This window comes from Opisthorchis viverrini, assembly GCF_000715545.1.
Source record: "Opisthorchis viverrini unplaced genomic scaffold opera_v5_36, whole genome shotgun sequence".
NCBI lineage: Eukaryota > Metazoa > Platyhelminthes > Trematoda > Opisthorchiida > Opisthorchiidae > Opisthorchis > Opisthorchis viverrini.
The window spans coordinates 490851-514418 of NW_008751692.1; the positions used below are offsets into that span (position 1 = coordinate 490851).

The following is a 23568-nucleotide window of genomic DNA, read 5'->3' on the forward strand; positions in this document are numbered from 1 at the left end:
AAAAACTCGGGAGTTGTTTTGTGCTGCAAAATTGTGATAAATCTAGATAAGTGTAACAGAGATGCACACTGGTGTTTGACTCTTCAGCGTAGATTGACAGCAGTGGCAGGACGAAATTTCCAGTGTACATTCTTAAATCTGCTCTCAGTATCAGCTACGCATTCACCTAATATTCGTAATGTTAAAAAATACAGTAACGTTTCAGGATAGTTACCCTTACCATACTACGGAACAGCTAAATTGCGATTGCAATTGCATGTCATAAGCACGGCCCGGAAAGGACTGAATGAAAAGTAGACGGGTTACAAGAGGTTACTGGGGTATCAACTGCGTGTCTGTCAAATAAGCATTCAAAAATAGAGGATTCCATCAGCAGTAAATTACTTCTGTTCGTACTCTCCAAAAGGCAGTGAGTAAACCTTCAAAAATTAATGATTTGTGCAGGTGTAAAGGTTAAAAAAGTACGCCGATTGATAGACTGTGTCTGATACAGCTTGTCCCATGGGATCGCTCGTTGTAGTGATAAAAATATCATTTGAATGGGTAATTTCTTGTGGAATCTGCAGCCTTAGTAGATTCAGTTGATATGCTGAGATATTACCCCAAGGGTTATTGGTGATTATATTAACTGATTTTTAAAAAAGCTACTTCTTGTAGCCCCTGTAGATTTAATATAACAGAGGCCGGTATGCCTGAGGCCACCTGAAATACTGGAAAATTGGGTTCTCTCATATTTGCCTAGAAAGTGGGAGTCATATACTATGGTTTATCAGCTGATGCACTATGCAATGTATTTCAAAGTAGCCTCTGTGCAGCAACATTATATCAATCTAATCTCCGAAATGAAAGAATTTGCAAACACTAGGTGCAAAGTCATTCTCATCAACATCAGTATGCAAATATGTTTCTTCTGGCTTACTAGTCAATTATTTTACAGACTGGATGGTTCAAAAATTCCGATAGATGTGCGAACTTTCCTAAAATTACACAAGGGCTCCTAGACAGAACAGATGCGGTTTGTACTCTTCTGAAGTTATTTTTTTAGTCACTGTTGAGGCAGCCTTGTATTTTCGGTTAGGATTCTGTCCCGTAATCTAAGTTAATTCACGCTAAACAACGAGAAGCGTAGTGCAGCTGTTAAAAAAACTCGGGAGTTGTTTTGTGCTGCAAAATTGTGATAAATCTAGATAAGTGTAACAGAGATGCACACTGGTGTTTGACTCTTCAGCGTAGATTGACAGCAGTGGCAGGACGAAATTTCCAGTGTACATTCTTAAATCTGCTCTCAGTATCAGCTACGCATTCACCTAATATTCGTAATGTTAAAAAATACAGTAACGTTTCAGGATAGTTACCCTTACCATACTACGGAACAGCTAAATTGCGATTGCAATTGCATGTCATAAGCACGGCCCGGAAAGGACTGAATGAAAAGTAGACGGGTTACAAGAGGTTACTGGGGTATCAACTGCGTGTCTGTCAAATAAGCATTCAAAAATAGAGGATTCCATCAGCAGTAAATTACTTCTGTTCGTACTCTCCAAAAGGCAGTGAGTAAACCTTCAAAAATTAATGATTTGTGCAGGTGTAAAGGTTAAAAAAGTACGCCGATTGATAGACTGTGTATTTAACTAATTTCGTTTAAGGTGAATTAAGAAATTTCCCTACATACCAAACGGACTTGAACAACCAAAATATCACCAACCATTAACGTGAGTATAAAACGACAATACGTTTAGAAATATTGACCGGATGGACGAACGTGTTACGTGGCGACACGGGATCTTCAGGTTTACTTTTGTCTGTCTGTGTGANGCCGATTGATAGACTGTGTATTTAACTAATTTCGTTTAAGGTGAATTAAGAAATTTCCCGCCATACCAAACGGACTTGAACAACCAAAATATCACCAACCATTAACGTGAGTATAAAACGACAATACGTTTAGAAATATTGACCGGATGGACGAACGTGTTACGTGGCGACACGGGATCTTCAGGTTTACTTTTGTCTGTCTGTGTGAGAAGTCGCTGGCATTCAGGTAAGTACCACTGTCAAACCAATGAGTACCTTTTACGGTTTACCTTGAGGAATACGTTTGACTCTCAGTTTTTCACCTTTGTTACATTTGATAAATGTTGTATGCCTTCCCTGCCGTATCGAAAGTTGCATTTCGCCCACCGTATTTTGTCATATCTGTTTCTTCAGGTATGAGACTTGATACGTCCCATCCTAACATTCTTGACTTTCTGAACCCGTATTTTTACAGTGGTTTTATCACCAATCTTCCGTCACCACCTCTGTACATAACAAGCTGAGTAGGAAATAGCAAAAGCTAACCCAACGTCTACCCTGCTGGTAAATTTTGCAGATGATTTGACTCAGAGGCTAATCACACATCAGCTGAGATTTCTGCAAGTTAAGCTGTTTGCGCTTGGTTTGACAATAACCACCCATCAGTCGGTCATGTTAACGACCTCAGATCTATCCACTCCATCGTTGAGGTTTGATGTAACAATAAAATCGCAAACGAACCTCTACTCACCGAGTTATTCTGAGGAGATTCGCATGGGCTCAGAACGTTATCGGTGACAAGCGTCAAGGCAGGAATGAACCTGAAACAGAGGAACCCTGGGTGCATCATTTCGAATTTATGTAATTCACTCTTGCAGGTGATCAAAATGGCTTAACTGAGGTGAGAAGTAAGTCCTCGTGCACTGTACGACTTAATGGCTTAAAGACACCAATTAACAGCAAGTGCAAAATACACTATTGTATCCTCTAGCTCAGTTACCTCATGGACTTTCCACTACTCTGTGTTATGAGAAATATCACACATCAAATAGTGTTCGTTTACAACAACGGGGCTTTCCGATTTGCTTTTTCGCCCAGAGTCATTAGTACGACGACAAGTTTATAATAGCGTAGCTATGTACTACGTGATGTATACCTTTTCAAAATAGTTTCTCATTTCCTTGCAAGATCGTTATTCGTCCCTAAAGCCAAATGATTCCCCGATGACCCTACCTCCAAACCATTGGGCGCCTACCCATAATAGACGTTTTGTTACAGCTCTGCAATAGACATACCGCAGGAGTAAAGGACAGTGGTGCGGTGTCTTCTGTAAGTAGACCATATTGCTGATTAGTGGATAGCGGTTTGATAGTGCCGTGTCCGACTAACAACAGGGCCACCAAGTTGTTCATTTCTACAGCTTGCATAGACACACACTGTTGGTGCATCTAATGGAGATAAATCAACCATCCAACGTTCATAGGCTTTTCAGCATGGATTAAATTCATCTCCGGAGTGAAACTTTGAACCATTCTTGTTGATCTTGTTTTTAGTTCTTTTCTCACTGAATTACTAAACTCATTTATTTCAGGTACTAGCACGAGAAACGACCGAATTGGTTTTTTAATCATCCGCGAAAGTCTGTGTGGAATTTAATAGCAGTATCATGCAAAACAAATGATCGTATTGTGTGTGGGCTTAACAATCGGGGCCATATTTTTTACCGTTTTGTGTGCGTTGGGTTTAAGCACGTTATCAGGACCAAACATCGCAATGGTCTGCAGTATCATTTAAAACTGTGGCAATCCCTACGTAATCAGCTTCCTGGCAGGTGATATTATGACCAACAGTTAACTTATATGAAAAAGACTGGCGGAGAAGTAAGCGATCAGTTAGAATTTTGATAAATAAACTGACAAATCCCAAAACATTATGAAGGTATACTGAAAAAAACTAAGTTTGCGATGCACCATAGGCCGAAGATTTGGTTGCTAGTTTGTGGGGTGCTGTCTATGGTCGGGTGAATTACAAAGCGAGAAGCCGGATTGTTCTAGTCTCAACAAAATTAAGTATTTTTTCATGCTGTCGGCGATTTACCATATTTTGCGCTTCAAATGTAACTATCCAACATTTTTAATCATTATAACAGGCGGAATATGGCGTTGTACGCCATCCTTTTTTGAAACTGTGCTTTTTTTATCGGATTAGAGGTAGTATACAAAACTCTTCCATACCCCCAGAGACCCAGCTGGTACTAGCGAGCTCTACGGCTGTTTCCAGAATCGTGCTGTAATATGACTGTAATTACCATAAAAATATTTCTGGCGGTTAAAGGGAGTGAAAGAAAAGTTAGCATTCCACGTATTGTGTTCTCTATCAACACCAACTGTAAAATTACGGGAAGCAAATTAGGTCTGTCATTTTTGTCGTTTTTTGAACAGTACAAAAGGTGTATCATTTGAGTTCTCAGACGCTGTATGTTTTTACTGATGAACTAGAAAGCCTTAGTCAATGCCTAAATTTGCTTATGTAACCATACTGTCTTAATTCGCGAATGCATACTAGTGGATATCATATAGTTAAACATCCCTTGGGATTGAAAGCAGGAAACCGAGAAAGGTTACCCATTCTCCAATGTATCTCTCAAAACGAGCCAAGGAGAATTCATCCCGAATGACAAATCTCCCGGCGTCCATTTCATAGTCAAATACAGTACAAGTGATTTCGGTATCTTTATCATTATAAAAGAATATTTTTTATTGCCTGAAACAACCGTTTTGTCAGCAAAGCATTACTGAATGGAATAACCGGCCGTAACAATTAGGCGAGAGGATCGGCCAGTCAGTAATCGTTCGAGGCTTACAGTGCTGACACGGTGATGTAACATGTACCCATGGCTGGATTTTACTGTCTTCGTGAAGCTACTCAATCGGACACCAAACGTTTCATCACTCACCGAATAGACATTATTCGCGCACCCTGGTAAGATCTTCTTGACTGAAAACAAAGCGTCTGTATTCCGACACCGTAACATCGCCGCTTATCCAAACAAACATAAGTATTTGTTTACAATGGGCGGCATGTGATATTCCCAACGGGGAATGGAATGACTTGTACAAACCGAGCAAATGTTCGTAATTATATAAAAACTTTGAGACAGATCATTGTTTCAGTGACTAGAAAGTAAGAAAAATTTGGGACGAACAAAAGATTACTGGTAAAGGCTCCATAAAAATTAGCGAAAATCAGCAATGCTGACGGGAGCAAGCAAACCAATTGGCAGAAGAATGGTTAGGAATAACTTTCTGTAAACACCAATGGTTCAGAAATGTCGGATATTTTGGAAAGATGCGCTATAGTTTTATTCTAGCCGTTAACATGCATCACAATATATTTTTCATCGATAAGTATGAACATGACACAATTGAGTTAACTTTCTTCTCTTCTTATGAGCACACCTTTGTTGCCAGAGGTTAGTCGTTAGTCAGCTGATTAAAAGTTAGCAAAATAATAACGTGATACGGGTGTAGTAACGACAATAGATTCATTTCCTGTGTAAAAATAACTGATGAACTCTAAAAGACCACTCAAAAGCGCTGACCAACTTCGTCATCCAACATTGATGGACAAAAGACTATATCTGTTTTCTCTCATATGATTCCAATTACATTTTAGCTACCATATGCAGATAAGGTTGCATACATTCATATCCATCCGGATGTTGGATAATTCTTGCTGGACAAACATCCCGTTACGATAAAATCTATTTTGGTGCGGGTCATCTTCTGTAAACAGGCTTTAGCATTATTTAGTTTCCCGTACGAACTCGATTAAATGCGATTAACTTTAGCCGCACAGTTCGCCGGAAAACGTTTTTATTTAATCCCATCTTGTAATAGAATCGCACGCTTCTTGAACATTCAAAAAAATAACAACATAAGTAGTAAACGGCCACCGAAAACTGCCTTAAATAACCATTTTTCAGTAGATAATGTAGGCTGATTGGTTTGCTATCGTTTCATGAGTTTAGTGTGGATTAATGCACTTATTGGTTAACTGTTTCTTATAACTGCTACGGGCTAATATCAGTTATCCTAAGAATGAATTAAATGAAACCATGGAAAAATAGTGAGTTCACAGCACTCATTTCAACAAAACAAAAAGAAACCGGAAGCGGTATTTAAGCGAGTGATTTTTCCCCATTCCTCTGAATCCTTTGAGAGGAAGCAAAACGAAAACTTCATTGAACTCAACCTATGATACAGGATCGGATACAAAGATCTCCTACAAAAATTCGAAAGTTCCGATCACGTACGTTCACACAATATGCTGTATGCAACGATCAATTTTTCTCTGGCTATTCGGCCATTTACCTCAGTTAAAATTTTAAAATGCCAAATAGAACAGACCAATTATAGGAGGTTCATTATGACGCGACATTAGTCGAAATCATTAGCACGAAATATCCATAAAAAATTTTGCTAAAGTTATTCAGGAAACAGAGCAAAATTATTGTTTTACTTGCATCTGTTAAAATAGCTTCGTGCAAATAAAGTTCTAACTAGAAGCGTAATCAACATATGCTTGGTGCACTATCAAACTACCCTTGTTGAAAACTGCTGAGCAACAATGCGCACCATTAAAAGGCGTAATGATCGTAAAAGTAAAGAAACTTTATTGGTCCTTGAATCAGCGATAGGTGGGTATGTAGGCAGTAAAAACGAGCCATAATTTTGGCATCATCCTCAAAAACGTTTTTCCATTATTCACTAATGCTGTTACCTTCGTTTATTGCTACCAATTTCACATTAACCGAAATTTTAGGAAGCCATTAATATTTCTGCACCATGTAATCCGCATCGAATGGAATTTGTGGTTGATCATTTCAGCCACAGCAGGAAAATCCTAACCAATAATGATTTGTTTGTTGTATTTAAAAGGTAATTTTATATTCTATTGGCAAGAACGGCGTTTGTGCAAATTAATCTTCAACCAAAGAGCTATTGTACCCAGAATTATTTCCAACTGACAACACTATTGCCTCCAAAGAACCTTGCGAAGCCCCAAATAAAAGAGAGATTATGTTCATTCACTTCTTGGTGCGATCTAACGGGATAACCCGGAAACCGTTCCCTTAAGAACTGTTTTCTTTGCCCCCTAAAAAAGCCACAGATATTTATCTGCGTTTCAGGTGCCAAATGAGTTTGGTAATTCACCTCAGCAGATCTGACAAGGGTAAATATATTAAACACGATTGCGTGACTATTCGGATATGTGAAGCTTGTAAACAAGTTGACCAAGTTGATCAAACTATTCCATAATTGGTGATACGAGTAGATCAATTTTACTGTCCCAATAAATAACTTGACATATTAGCTTTGGTGTGGACGCGCAACCACCTCAGCAGTATAATAATATACACTAGAAGATATAGACTCTAGGTAAGTCCCGCCATACACTGTGGTACTGCTAGTTTAAACAGTTTAAAATGCCTCATTTCAAAAACTCAGTCGGAAACGGGAAGCTGACTTTAGGAGAAATCGATCGAAAACAAAAAACTTCACTGTAAAAGCAGCAAATTTTTGGGCTTACATCTGATGAACCATATTGGCTAGTTCTTGTTTCCAACTCATCTCTAATTTAAACAATATATTACCGAAAAGTATTAACAAGATTAATTCGACGTTGTTCATTGATACAGAATGAATTTTTTTAGAATTAAGTAGTTTATTTTTCTGTCAATGAGGATCTTATCGTACTTCCGCCTGAAAATACTCACAATATAAACGAAAAGTTAATTTGCCTAGATGATTGCTTGCCTGGCTAAAAAAAGCGATGGCTTATCGGCTCTATTGCAAGTTCTCAAAAGGATCAAAAGTTGTCAAAGTTTCACTGTTCTCATCATTTATGTTAGGCGATTAATCTCCAGGTTTGAATGAGTTTGGCAAATCTGCTGCCAGTTTGTTCCTTTTGTTCAAGCTTTTGTTCTTCTTCAAAAGTCAAGATTACATCAAAACGTTGGGGAGCATGTCTGGAGCGAAAGTCTGAAACAAATGTTTGAATTGTCACAGAGAATGAAGGCCGAAAGTGGTTTTTCCTACTCTCACTTTGAAAGGTTTATTTAGTTGAATTCTGAACATGCAGGACAAAAGTGTTCTAAGCTGGGATCGTCACTTTGAGCCGTCGGAAAGTGGGGGATAAACTAGAAAACGCTATTTATATATCCATATATACATGTTTTCAGTACTACGTACTTGCGCATAATTGGCAGCACATATGCAAGAATGACGTCTAACTGAACTTCCGAGATAAATAAACACTTTTGTCTTCCAATTTCTCCAGTATACAAAACTCAAATTGACAATTTAAAAAATAAATCGAACAAGCAAATAAGGCTAACAGTCACTCAAATTTGTGGCTTGTTGTGGCATTTTTAAACCCCTTGTTCATTGCCAGAAACATCGTTTTTGTTCCTCACCAATGCGTACTTAAAGAAGATATCTGAAAACAGCCCAATGATACGTTTAGAAAAGTATCCCACATTATGAAGTTTGATTTGATAAGCGGTCGTTGTCAGTGACTTCCAAAAAACTGGGATTAATAATACAGTGTTCGCTTTATTTACGCAAACAATGTTAATGCAGGTGTTTGCAAAGTCAACGGCTGCTTGAAGGAGCCGCCAAACAGGTCTTAGTTAAAGATTTAATCATTTTCATGACTGGTAACTTTCATCTACCACATGGGAAAATCACTTTTTACACACAGCTTACTGTTTAACAATAGAAACCGTAAATATTACTGTGCCTGTCGTGAATTCCCAAGTGTCATAAACAAGAGGACTAAAGAGTAATGTCCTTAGAAGAGGTCGGAGCCTCAGAAGAGTGTAATAAAGCCGCATATTTGATCGTAGCTTATATTCTTCATTACAAGCTTGGAAAACTGCCACGTTTACACGTATATAATACATCAAATCTTTTTTTCGGATTTTAGTAACGTGAAAACTTTGGAATCCGTGTATCTGTCACGTACACCATCACACACGTCACCAACACCTGCCTGCAATCACCTAGAAAAGTTGTATGTATTTTGAAGTAAGAAACTCAAGCCCAGTTATACCGTTATCATTATCTGTGACCTCCAAACTAATATCCCTCACTCACCGCACTTTACAAGTTTAATTCTTATAATTTGGAACTCCAACTAGTTTGAAAGCGACAAAATGCTCAAACCATTATGAGCAAAACTCCGAATAATACGAAGTGTAGAATAAGATTAATTCAAGCTACCTCCTTGGAACCGACCACACCAACCCACTAATTTAACCGACGGAAGTTGGAAGAAGGTATCAGTTGTCGGCGCACAGAAGTGCAATTGTCTTTACCAAGCGCAGGACATAGCAACAAGACAGATGATATTGATCTGTTTTGTGCCGCTGAAATTTGCTAAAAAAACCCGTCTGAAAAGGTTAACTTTAAGTTGAGAACGTTCACCTAAATAAGGAGTCTTCATTAGGCACTATTCTGGCAGGACGGATGATACTTCCGAGTCAGGATGAATAAATCCTTTAGCAAGAGTATAAATTTTCAAGCTGATTAGATACGGAAGTATGACGTAAACCGCTCCGTTTATCTGGAGAAAAATCACTCAAATGTATGTTTGCAGTTGTGGCCAGCACAAATATTCTAATGGGAGTGCTTACCGGGTGACCATTGCTGGCTCGTCACACAAATTAGATACGAGACCATCTAGAGTTTGCAATCAAAAATATGCCCAGAATGCTTAGCAAGCAAACGTCAAATTTACCCAACAACATCTTTCCGAAACGGAATCCGAAGAAATCCTACTCAGACCGGGTAAATTTTAAAGGCTCACTCAGTATGGCGGAGCATTCATAAGAATGCTACCATATTTTTCTCCAAGCCAAGTACTTCAATTTGCGTCGATCGTAATCAGATCAAGCGAGGAACAAATTACCAAGTGACTGTCAACAATTTGATTTAGTCCTCTGGGGTTGTATAAAATTTAGATTAGGCAACAACTGTGATTCGAGAATTACGAACAGTAACTTTGTGCTCAATTAGGTTAGAAGGAAGTAAACAGCCTCGCGAAAAGTTGATTTTTTTCCCAAGGACCATCGGCAGACGGGAAAAAATTTGCAATGAGGTTATCAAACAAAATAACTTGCATATGTGCACGAATCCGACATTCGTCAGCCCTAAACCGACTGCAATCATGCTAAAACATGCACATATGGGTTGTTACGATATGTAGTCTAAGAAGTCTTACATCGATGAATATCCTAAACAGTAAGACCGGTGTTGAGGTATTCTCGACTGTTTTTAGTGATTTCGCCCGCCAAGAGAACCCGGTTAACGGCAGTTTTGTAGAGTATATTCTTAACGTATGATTTTATCGTAGGTTTTACGGTTATTTGGAACTAAGTGGTAACGTTCAACTGCCCAGACAGTCTTGCTATGTGAATCAGTAGCAGTAGTGAAGTTGAGCAATATCACGTCATATGTTACACCGAAACTCTAGTTCGGCACACTATACACAGCGTAATGACCTCAGCTGCGAACGATTAATTTTACATTGTCATTCAGCAAGGAGCTGACATATTACACACCCACTATCCACTGTTGACTACTACTTGCTCTCTGTCACTCTCGCATTTTTCGTGACAAAACACTCCATTTATAATACACTTCAGAGCTCCTTGACACTCTGCTACCTGTATCACTCGTCTTGCATCTCACCACCTGCATCCAGTTCCCGTCAACCTCATTTGTATCCTACATGAACACTTCTTCATGAAGGAACTGCACTGCGATATACCGAATACTTCATACACCCAAACTTCCGGCGGCCTTTGAGTAGTAAACTCTGTTTTATCGTATAAACCCCAGAGTTTCAACTAGAGTGTAACTGCATTGCAAGTTAGAAAAAATGAGTTAGAAAATGAGTTTGTTCCTCCTCCTGTTTTGGGACACTCGTGCAGCAGGACAAGAAAGCAAGGGGTTTTGCACCATATTTTCCAAAAGTCAGTCATGGTTCGTCAAACCCCATTCCCCCCATATTCAAAGCTATTTAGCATCTTCCCTTGAAACATCAAAAACACCAGACTAGTGCCATAAAATCCCGCAGATTATGACCGCATTTTGCTCCAGAATATGACATGAACTAGAAATGAAAACAGCAGGCCCATGGAATATTAAAGAAATCAAAAGAGCTAACAAGGGAGAGTGGGTCAATGATTGGGTAAATGTGTGAAAAACTGTGGATAATTTTCAATGTTTTATTTTGCAGGTGATCTCTTTATGCTTCAAAAGTATGAGGAAAATTTCTGGAAGTTAACACCATGGTCCGAATCGTGAACGGATCTTTTGCAGACAACTCAGATAGTTTTACAGCATAGGGTAAGAATATAAAGGCGGGTAATTCACCCTTAGTTTAAAAATCTGATTAAATTCAAACAGGAGAAAAACGATGATCAGACAGGCACAAAGAACGTGTGCATAAAATGCACCGGGCAATAATCACGTCCTAAACGTGCACACTTAGGGACACAAGACGAATTACCGGCAATATGCTTGTGCTAATGTTCATTTATGGGTGGTGGAGATCTTACGCACTCTGACATCAAAGTTGCACCGGAAAACCACAAATAAATCCTAATAAACTCGGTTCATAAAATTTCGATAAGTCGATATTAGCATTCGGAATAAACGATATTAGTTGGACCCAAATTTTCAAACATCTCTTAAAACACAACACACTCAGGCTTTGCCTGGCGAACCCAATGACGAATCCTAAGACTTGACGATCCAGTCAAGGATTGTTTTGGCCTTAATTCACCGAATTTGGTCACACAGGGTTTGAGCATTTCCCAAGTGTGATTTTGTCCATTGATCAGTTTGACTGTCCATCCATTCATCAAAACTGCAAGAAAACTGCAAGATGGGACTAGTAGGTTCATATTGAATGATATTAATTTCAAATTCGTATGTTCTTCGGATGCAAAAATGTGCCTCCATTATTGATTGATCAATGAGATCCGCTGGAACTTTTTCCATCTTTACTAACAGTTCATTTAAACTGACTAGTGTTCCATGGAGTGATACTGGTCCTCTGTCCAGCCTCTCAAAGAACAGCTGGGCTCCACGTTTTCCAGCTCCAGAAATTCTTATGATTCATTGCAGACCAAGGATTTTCTGGAGCATTTTGTTGATTACGCCAGTGAGTCCCTTCCGTCTGTTCGTTTTCTGCGCAATAGTGCAATGAGGAATTTGAGTAGGGTCTTTCCCCTGTGCACATAAATTGACTTGCCCATGATGTCAGCTGGTATGATGAAAATGGCTGCATCATTTCTTTATCTGTTTATTTCATCTTTTTCAAACAAAAATTCTTCCCTTTTGCGTAGAATACCTGGTTCGGAATTTGACGCGGCTGTTGTTGGGCATTTTCTGCCAGTTGGCTAGCCTTTAGGCGGGCCAAGTACCGAGCGTCTCATAATAAACGCAAAAAATAATACTCATGGTAAAACTTTAACGCTAATTTAAAAAATTTATTATTTTTTATGTGGACATACATGTATTATGAATGTTTACTGTAAACAAACCGTCAATATACGAGATGTTGAAAAAGACGCCCCTTTCTTTTGTAACAAGTTGGAGGCGGTATGAGATGTGAGACACAGCAGGTTTACCGCTACTCTTCAATTCTTGCTCGTAACTCCTCCAACTTACTCGGTTCAATTCCCTAATATACGCAAGCCATGATCATTCCCCAAAACCAATAATCCAGAGGTGTGAGGTCGGGTGACCTTGCGGGCCAAAAGTTTGGAAATCCACGAGCAATGACTCTCTCATCAGAAAACTGCTCCCGGGAGTAAGTTCTAATTTGGTTTGATTAGTGGGGTGGAGCACCATTTTGTTGAAAGACGGTCGATGACTTCCTGTGCTGCTTGAGTTGCGGGAAAGCATGCGTCTGCAGCATTTGGGGGTAACTGTCACCGGAAACCGGAGCATCAAAGAAAAAAGACGCAGGAGGCAATTTGAGGAGAATCCCATCCACACACAGAGATGAGGGGAATTGCGACTGTGGGTGAAGTACTCGTGAGGAGCTTTACGGGACCATATCACGCAGTTGCGCTTGTTGATTATGCCATCCACAAAAAAGTTTGCTTTATCGCTCCATGAAACATTGGGAACGGTTTTTTCATTGACCAGCAGCCAGTTAACGAAAATGACACGTTGCTCCTTGTCTTCTTCGGTGATGTTTTGTAATAAAGTAAGATGATGCGGGTAGAGATGAAGGCGGTGTCTCACTATCCGATGCATGCTGGCGCGGGAAATGGCGGTCAGCTGAGGCACCTGAATTATTGACAAAGATACCATGGTGCTCTAGGACTGAAGTTGCTCGACGGCATTCTGTACAATGGCCGCTCTTTCATCACTCAGAAACTTTCGCCAGGACACCCCAATACAGATCCAGTGGATTCAAATTTCGCAATCAAACGTGTAATGGTCGACACGGTGAAAGGAGCTTTGATGAGATCATGTTTGGTTTTTGTAACCAGGAAGTGCAGCGGTGGCGCTTTCACCATGAGAATAAGAGAGTCCCACAATTTCAATGCTCGTACTGGCATTCATCGTAAACACAAAAAGTCCCGACACTTGCACCTTTACTTGGCTACTAATAATGAAAAATTTCATTACTCTTTCTTTGATTCGCCACGTTTACTTGCCCAATCAAATTTTGCGTCTATTATGAGACACCTGTACTTTTGGCTTGCGGTGTCTTTAAGAAGGAAGCTAAATCAAAAGATACGAAGATTCTGGCTCACTTGTGTTAGTTGTAACCCGGAGAGATTCTTAAAAGAACCCATCAAACAAATTGCACTAAAACGTATTCGTCGTCAATCAGCATGTGAGTTTCTCAACCATAGACATATATGACAAATATTTTAGCGGAACAAATTCCACCCACTAGCTTAGATAAAAATGGGGGCATAGATTTATGCAAGGGTACCACTCAAGAAGGCAACTAACCACCAATCACTTTGAGATCCATACAATATAACAATGTGTAGTGACATCACCAAACTCAAAACTGTAATAAGATTTCACCAAAAACCCCGCGAGAATTCTAAATTAAAGCATAGTGAGAATCTGTAACAAAACGAAACCAGCAGCAAATCCAAAGGTCAAACCAAGAAATAAACGGAGATTACGTAAACCAAAAGCATATTTCAGTACAAAAACAGAATTCGGTTCGCGACAAGATTGGTTTCTAACATTTTTTCTCCCAGTTATTTATTTTCCATTTGGGATTGCTTTGTATTTTCAATGATGATTGTCTCGAGATTTATTTAAATCACAATTTGAGTGTTGCATCTCATCAGGATCTGTTACAAAACAGACGACACCGAATTAGCCAAAATGTATGGTTTCCTATTTATTGTCCAAATATTACTTCAGCCTAAAATCGGGGACTACGCTCGTATGATAAAGCCCAAGATGAGCGGAACCAGTCATGGGCTCCCGAAGGGTTTTCATCAACCTTGTGAGTAGTTTCCTATATCAAAATAATATGGCCTTGTTTGGCAGCAATTCCAGATCCTTTTCACAGCGCTTCAGAGGCCAATTCATAATTACCGCGCCATTTATCGTTGTTACTCTGGTTTCCTAGTAGAAAATTTTGGCTCTCATACGATGAAAATGTTTTACCATTAAAAGCACAGTAATTTTAGTCAGAATCACGTCAGCGTAAATGAGTGGATAAAAGCATTGAACTCTCTAGTGAAACTTGGTCTGAAAACGTCATAACTCGATCCTTTTCTTTCGTTTCTGCTTCATATGAGACTGCCCTGGCTATCCAGGGAAGCCTCCTGGTATTACCGGAAACGCAACAGGCGATAACGTTTCACACGAACTTTAAAGGCTGCCTGAAAATTGACTGTGCTTCCACAACTAAACTTCACTAACGGGAACGTTTACACTGACATCCTGGTCTTCCGATAAACCACATTATGTAATGACAGTTATTCCAGTGAGTTCAATCTGAAAAGGGAGCACATGACCATCGTTTTTGTCCCGATAAAGCTTATCATCTGACGTTCGAGGTGAACAAGTTACCATACTCTACAAGCGTCCTTCAGACGCACCTGAATTAGCACGTTTTAACTTCAGAACGCTAAAGCGATGTGACTGGTTTGCGTGACATAACTATTCACACGAGAGTGATGTGCCTGGATTCTACAAACCCTCCGACTATCTACAACTAACCGAAAAGAGCACATATACCGTACATTTGTAAACATAATTTTCGGTCGTTCACGATGAAAATGGGAAAGTAATGAATAGCAGCTGAAAATCGGAAAGACTCGATGAAATAAATTGAGCAAACATGTGTGAATTCGAGGGGAGTCTCCCACATTCAATTTTCATCAAAACATAAATAAATCTGCTTCTTCGTCATTGTGATTTCAATTTTGTGGACAGGATTACATCAGCAGCCCCCGGTGGCTAATTATCAAACATCACGTGGATTAGGAGGGGATTCGCTAGGCACAAATGACGAAAGTCCGAAGAGGTCAGCAGTGGTAGAGCGTCCTATAACTCTCTTACCGCATGCCAAAGATAGAGCTTGCCACTCAAAGAACAACCCGACAGGGCATAATCTGATTATATTGCCATGCTCCGTGCTTATGCAACAGATTGGATATTGCTAAAATATCCTGGCTCATTCTATTCCGAAGCAAAGAGTTTGGCCCGAGTAGATAATCGTAGGCAGCATCCGTTGGCTTTCAACAACTACAGTAACTTTGCTTTTATTGAATAGCATGCTCCATTTTCTACGTAAAGTACCCATGGGCTGAATGCAGTGACTGACAGGCGTCGAAGGGTTTCAACTGATCCGTTACATTAGGTTATTTATACTAAATGGATTATCATTGTCTTTCTGACAAAGTATCTCTTTTGTTTGCTTTTTTACTTTCATTTCGATTTTGAACTCTCTCAGATTTGACCAGCTTGAAGCCTCCCTTCAGGTGGTGTCGTAATACACCACGTGATTATTTTGACGCTGGTAAACAAATTAGGATAGCAGCGGTAAAATTTCAGACGCAACTGCCGACGTTGACGTCAGAAGCACAAAGCAAGGTGCTATATTTAAGTTTATGTGGTGTGGAGTAATTTCACAACAACTTTGTCAGTACATCAACGTGCATCGAAGCAAGAAGAGAGACAATTGAACAGGTGGTTGGTAACACATCCTAGCGCTTATTTTCTGTTTTCAGGAAGCGGTGCATTCCACAATCGCTCTTTTGCTGTGAGCGTCTCCTTGCTGACTCGATGCTCTAGGTGTGGAAGTGAGATAGGCTGGACATTTGGGTTTTCTGAAGGCCAATCGTTTAAGTTCATAATATTTTCGCAATTCCACTCTTCCGGCAAGTTGCTAATCTACTCATCAAAACACGATTATCTGAACTGTCGAATTCCACAACAAAACTGCTTACGGAATTCCACGGATAATCATGAGACATTAGCTTGCGAGCAGTATACCTGTCCGCTCTATTTACGTCGAAGGCTAAACTGTCAGTACTGAACTTCGTTGGTCTTTGTATATACTTTGAACTAGCCACCTTTTTGACTTTCTGCACTGAACTTGAGATTAAAAAGGAAGAAATGATAAACATATTTTTTGCAGTGCAGCTTTTGAGGTAAAAAATGTCGGTCTATTTTCATACATACACCCGTTTAAAACCGTCCGAAAATTTTTGACTCTTCACGCACTTGATTTGTCCTGCCGCTTTCCTCGCACTTCAGCAACGCCGCATGCAACCACCCCATTGAAAGGTTTGGCAGGAACACGCTACCCAACTATCGGCTAACACGACCTATATGTTTAATATCCCACACGTTCAAAATATATGAGCCTGACAAGATGAGTAATGTTACTGGTTCGATTTGACACATATAGCCTGGAGCAGCTGTGCTCGACCAAGAAAACCACTGATAGTGTAGTTGTTTATGTATTATACACAAGTAATAACAATAATTTATCCATCCACTATTAGTTATCCATGTAAATCCAAACAAAAAACAACACCAAGTGAAGCGACACTGACCAGACCGGATGTCTGAATGCCTGCATAGGACACTGAGCAGCGGAACCGAAGATGCTGACAGAATAAGCTGCTTGTTTTACTTAACACTAGGCCAACGTGCGTCATTTTATTGACATGGGATTCATTTTCCGTTGCCCTGTCCGGGGGAAATTATATGTACAATCAGTTTCTTGTTGCACGCCTTGTTGGATTAACGACACTGTTTCTGTTTCTTCCTCGTATCGTCGTACCTGGGGTCCTAGGTTTCGTTGCGAAAAAAATGACAGCAGCCATGTCTTGTCCTAGCGTACGTTTAGTTCTCGGGTTAGCTTCTGACCACATTTCAGTGTCTAACTGTACCCTTAGTTCAGCGCTTACAGCAAGATTACAAAACAAAGTTATAAAGTGTTCTATGGAAAGGGGTGTTTTGTTGCATTTTACAGCCGGGTCTCTCAAACTGCCTGCAGTTTGGCTTCGTTGGTGTACATCAGTTAATCAAACCCCGTAACATAGTTGTGTTTCTGGAACGTACGGGTGTCTCCAACGTTGTTGAATTATAAGATAACTATTTCTAAAATGTATGAAGATGCACCTGCGCTGTTCGCCACTATATAAGTGCACAATTTACCGCGTAGGATAGATTGGCTGTTACGTTTTTCCGTCCAAAAAATATCTCAGTTTTCGGCACGTGGATAGAGGTTTGGCATCCGATGCAGACCTTATCAGTTGTTATTCTCTTAAATGTAAACGTTTCACAGTGAGACACTAGAGTTTCAGCGTTTAACGAAAATTCAAGACTCATGCAACCTATATTTTACTTCGTGAATTGGTCAAGCAATAGTTCGGATCAAGATCAAGATGTCAGACTAAATATTCGCCTAATGTATTTTATCCCTCTAGGTCCCACTGATAATTTCGAATTCGTATGTTGTTTTGCCTTGAGAATTGTGATCAGGCATTCACACTACAGGAAGTTTGACAAAAATGCACAAGAAAATCATCTTCGTGTCCGGTTATCAGTTTTGTTAAGTTTGTCCAACTAGATGAAAAGTTAATATATGCAAATTGTTATGAGCTGGAGAGAAGTTTAAATTCTCCTGTACCATCGTGAGATTAGGCGTGGCGCGGCAACGAAAATCAGCTTGCCAGTCAGTTTGTTCTTATGGGATTATGGTCCGACCTGAGTAATCTTAGTTGCTTCAGAATTCCAGCCACGTATCACATATAACTAGAAAACTTACCAGAAATTTGCTGGAAATATTGAGCGCTTTAGTAAACTGACGAGGATGAGAAAGGTTTAGTTCCATGCTGTCGGCATTAAAGCTAAGGTAGCACACAAAGCTGCGTTTTCCAGACACCAATTTATCCTTGAACACATCGGTTTCAACAATATAATGGTAATGGAAAGTTCAGCTGTCAAAATATTGGGGGAAAGAGCTAGACATATCGTTGTTGGACAGTATGTTGTATGTTATTGCACGAGCATGACGGTGTGATATAAGTTTATGCGTGAATGACTGTGACTGTCCATATAACGTCAATGTTGTGCCCCACATCCGAACTAAAACTGCGGTTATTTAACAAATGCTGGGATTTTCGTTGAGGATTTGGTGTGCACAGTCTTTGGTGTAGACGAACAACTGACAATATTCGATGAAGAAACTGCTAAATTTTCCTTTAGAAAAATTTATTTTGACGACTTTCTAACAGCTTAAGTTAGCATGTGCTACTTTGTTTGTTAGAATGCATGATATCATATCTAGCAACTTCATACGATTGACTTTCTCCGCCAGAGATGTTGATTGAACTAATTTTATTCATGATAAATGTCATTATGGCCATTTGTCTTTCTTATTTTTTAGCTTATTCCAGCTTGGAACTTGTCAGTTAACAGATTTTGTTGTTAGTTTGTAGTTAACTTACGTGACAAACTGAGAAAACAGAGAAGGTGAAGACGCACCTGAAAACATAACTTTGCTTGCTTGAACGATGAGCAAAACTATCAATCCAAGATAAGGAAGTTGTTATCAATATCATACATATAGTTGTATCGATAAAAGGCAAAAGTATTTGTTGTATCGTGGGTGGCCGTCTATTGGTTACGCCTACACTGAGCCTGTCAGATTACGCGATGAGGAGAACACAGAGAACTCGGGACACGGCTGTATTGTCAGGACAAAACACAGAGCTTCTGCGTAAATATATAGGATGACTAAATGGCCAAATATGGTCGTTCACTTGTTCGTTCGGATGGATTAGATGCCACTTCCGACTGCGGACTTGATTAAGTGACCACATCAGAATGACTAAACTTCGTAGTCGAATACATGCGACTCTACTTATGAGATCGTAGTACCCCTATGTCAATCGATTTAAAGTAGCTAACTTAGTTTATCTTGACCTTGTTGGACCCAAACACTGTTGACTAGCATGCGTTTGCCACAACTGGACTCTTTCAGAATCTCTCAGACAAGCATTTACAGTGATACTCATTTCAACCGAAACCAAGGGTATATCGCGTTGCCGAAATTAGTGTCCATAAGAAACACCATTGGGTTATCGAAAAAACAAGAGCAGTAGTTCGGAGTTACATTAAAAAGGTAATATTATTCTCAGAAGCAGAGTGGGTGGATAAAACAAATCTACAAAGATTACCGCGTCATTAGAACCCACAAAATTAGAACCTAATAATTAGACCTCATTTGAGCAAAATGACGAAAGATAACTCTTTGTCATGAAATGAGCCACTGATGCGAATCGGGCAAATAAACAATTTTCTCTGTAATGCACTACTCGTAAGGTTGCTAAAAATCTGTCGACAGCCCACTACCGGTTTCGCCCTTTTTGGGGCTCATCAGGTAGAATCAGGTTTTAAGTGAGTGTATATTCACTAAACAATTTTCTCGCCCACCAATTTAGCCTAACTGCATTTATGCGGTTGAATTAAAGAATTCTGTTGAATTAGCCGCTTTTTCTTCTTCCATTCACGTGATGTCGAGGATGGACTCCACGCGTTACGTAATTCGTCCAACATATTTGATTGCAACAAGAGCCCTTCTACCTATAGTGTCATCTTTGACCACCAAAACTAGGTTGACTGTCAGTGTCAACTGGTCGTCCGACTATGTATTAAGTGTAAATAATTGTGGTACTTGGCTTAAACATTCCACTTTAAGACCAAACCCCCCTCCCAGGTTTTCAGCCCTCTTGACTTCTACGTGGGATTTCTTTGCGTATGTTCCGTTGCTTACATGATTAATGCGCTCAGCTCCGGTCAATCGTTGAAACATGCAAACTTCTTGCTTTTTTCAGTCTTATTTTCATCCCCAATAGTTGACATTTTAGGCTTTCAGTATTCCGGCAAAATTTGGTCTCACAAAGTTAAGATGCAAACTTGAGAAAAAAACCTAAGTAGTGGTCTGGTCTCGTGGGGATGGAGATAAAGACCAAATAAGCCAAGTACCGAATACTGCCTAAAATAATCATTTACCCACACTCAGATCCTAAAAGATCAGGAATTCGCATCTTATAGGAGGTGACAGCCCCAAGCTAGGAAGCAACAAAGTGGATGAACGCTCATCACAATTCAAGTGCACGGGATGTATGGTAAAACCGGAGCTACTGTAGTCACATGATGTTGGTAACTACCGCCTTACAACTGAGCATCGGCCTTGAACAATGCGGTCGAGGTTCTCATTTGTTCCATTTGTTTAAAAGCTTCCGTCCAGAAGAGGTATGTTTAACGTAATTGTAAGATTTACTATAGCGAACTGGTAAAAATACTCTTGAGCCGTATCAAGTGTACAGTCGAAGAACGGATATCCAAGTGGCCTCGTCCCTAACTGTAAAAAGACGAGAAGAAAAATAAACCAGGCGATATAGTGATTTGTATCAAAGAAGCATTCGGAACAGAATATTACGCAAGCATTTAGTGCTGTAAATTTTGCAAATGAAACCAAATTAGTAAAACCGGAACTCTGGATACCTGCTCCTTTTCATGCACTTTCCAGCATTTTCATTACGAAATAAGGGAAAACTGACGTCTACAAGTATTCCTGAACACATTGCAGAGGATTTGAAGTTGACAAGCTTATGACTTTCGTTCTGGGTGAACTGTTGGACTTGTTGGAGAGTGCAGGGAGTGTAAAGAAACAAGACTTTCTTTCACGTTCATCAACTGGTAGAACAGCAATGATTATCATTCTTGCCATAGCAGCGCCAGTTTGATATTACAAATGTAATTCGCGCGGACCGCTAGAATTGTTGACCAATCCTAAGTGTCCTGCCGAGGCCGCCAATGCCTCACGTCTACACCCATGGAACTTTTACCAACTTCCTGAGGCGTCTGATAGTCTTTACTTTTATTCGTGATTTCACCGATCTGCGTGAGATTCCCGTCAGAATTGCTGCTTGTTATCTTGCCTCAAGTTTAATTTGGAGTGTACGCACACATCTAATGTGAGGCTTTGTCTTGTTCGGCTGAAACTCCCAAAAAGAAGCCGGTTGCATGAAATAAATAACGGGGTGCTTTCGTCCAAAGTCATGTGCTGATTAAATATCCTGTTGTACATAGGTAGCCCGGTACCTGGTGAAACCTACTGCAATGGACTTTATGTTGAGTGCATAAGAAGATTAGATATCTTAGAAACTCCCAGATTCTCTACCAGACAAGTACCAAAATTTCCAGCCCATGACAAAATCTTTTAACTCGCAAAAATAGCGTACGAATAAAAGAGATAAACATAAGTGAAACATGAACACTTCAACATGAGCGCAATAAGGCTGCATATCGAGTTCATTTTAAAACCCTTTCGTTAAAATCCTTTCTAGAGATTCAAAATGAACGGATGCTTAGGTATGCAAGCGAACACAATTAAGGAGGTTTGTGCTTTTTTCAAAGCAAGGATAATTCGGTCTTTCAGGTTTTCATTTCAGAACAATCTGGTGCCAGGCTCTGCTACCCATGATCTGTACCAACCCACACACTTTGAGTGACGAGACTTTCGGTACTGGAAAATACCGACCGCAGACGTTCCGACCGCGAAAGGCTTAGATCAGCTTTTTACCGTTCTCAATACCAATAGGTTGTATGAGTATGCTGAGAGGTATCCTAGACAACTACCTAATTGGGCAGAATCCTACTTTCCCTAAAATGATTGCACACCTCATCGATGTACTTTTCTTATTAGGGAAATGGAAAAAATGTAGATATGGAATAACAAACGGTTTCTGACAACCTATCATTATTGTCAACTAAATGTCGGAATAACAATCAGAATTGCAAAATAAAGCGTCTGCAGAATGATGAAACAGCAAACTAAGTGTTGCACGGGCAGTGATGCTGGGTGTTTGTCGGAAACATCCAAAATAATAAGAGGAAATGTCTACTTTGGAACATGGAAAATCAACATTGGGTTTCGGCCTTTTACTTATTTTGTTTGTAACAAATTCCATGTCCATTCTCACTCCAGCCACTGCGTCCCCTATAGAGCTTAGCTGCGTCCTTTACGCTTAATGCACAAAATTTGACCACCCGACATCAAAACCACGATCGATCAACAAAAATTTTGAAACCGAGACATTCCATCCAAGGATATGGACGTTAGTTCGCCGAGAACAGTTTAGCTCATAAGATCCTGATATTCGTCTCAACCAGTGGTTTGAGAAGTGTACTGGCATATATAAACGGTTTATTTGCGTGCAGCTGACATACTGCCTTTACTTACGAAGAGATATTAATAACAGCAGATAACTAGTGCCAAACGTATAGAGGAAAAGCTGTATCCCGATTCCAAAAGAAGAGTGACCACAAAGAATAAATATATACGCAAAGGAGACACAAACCAACCCCTACTCATGGGTCGGGAAATTCATATCCAGATACACCAGCCATATATATATGTATGCATATATATGCGAAAACGTAAAAAGCATCGATCATCTCAAACAACAAACACTGCCAAACGAACATATCGACCCACGTTTTGTTGAAACCATCTGGAAATCATCCACGTGAAAAAGTGATGAATAACCTGTCATCCAACGGCCACATGATCAGATTAAAGGCTTGAACACAAATATCCCAAAAAAATGCCCTCGCAAATTCATGCCACACGAACAAACCGATGAATCGATGACCACTCTGAATTGTCTCCGTTTGAGACATAATTATTTGGCTTAGTACATTGGTTAATCAAGCAGGCACATCATTGATGGCTGATGTGTTGTTGGAGAGCACTGGATCGATGTGGTTTACGACCGCCTTCGTCTTCGTTTTTTGAGTCGCAATTGGCTCGAATCGTTGACTACCTGTAAGTCCAGTGAACGCTGGAAAATTCGCCTGTTTAGATCACGATGCGGTCTCCTACAGTTAGTCCGACCATCGAAGGTCGCCTCTCGCACTCTAACGAGTGGGATGAAAAGCTGCTTCAAGTTTGCTAGGTACTTAAGAGTGTGATGCCTGCCCATATAGTTAAGCCCTGCGTTGAGTGATAAGGGTATGGTAGATAGTGAAAGGGCAGTGCAACAGTAATGGTAATGCTAGTTCGTTGTCCGGCCTTTTTATAAGGAATGGCCCACAGTACTCAATTTGCCGGAACACACCAATAACTATGCTACAAATAGATCAGTCGCTCACGGTTCCTCATTTGGTCAGTAGGTTAGCC

The 23568-nt window shown here is 39.9% G+C and overlaps 1 protein-coding gene across 1 annotated transcript in view; it reads right to left on the reverse strand.

Moving 5' to 3' along the window:
* T265_02776 (hypothetical protein) overlaps positions 1 to 23568 on the reverse strand; it is a gene marked incomplete at both ends in the record, with an annotated part of 71664 nt that overhangs the window by 37701 nt on the left and 10395 nt on the right. Inside the window, 2 exons of the mRNA XM_009167101.1 lie at positions 3090 to 3242; positions 20665 to 20745. Coding sequence (XP_009165365.1) covers positions 3090 to 3242; positions 20665 to 20745 — 234 coding nt within the window. The remainder of the gene's footprint in view (positions 1 to 3089; positions 3243 to 20664; positions 20746 to 23568) is intronic.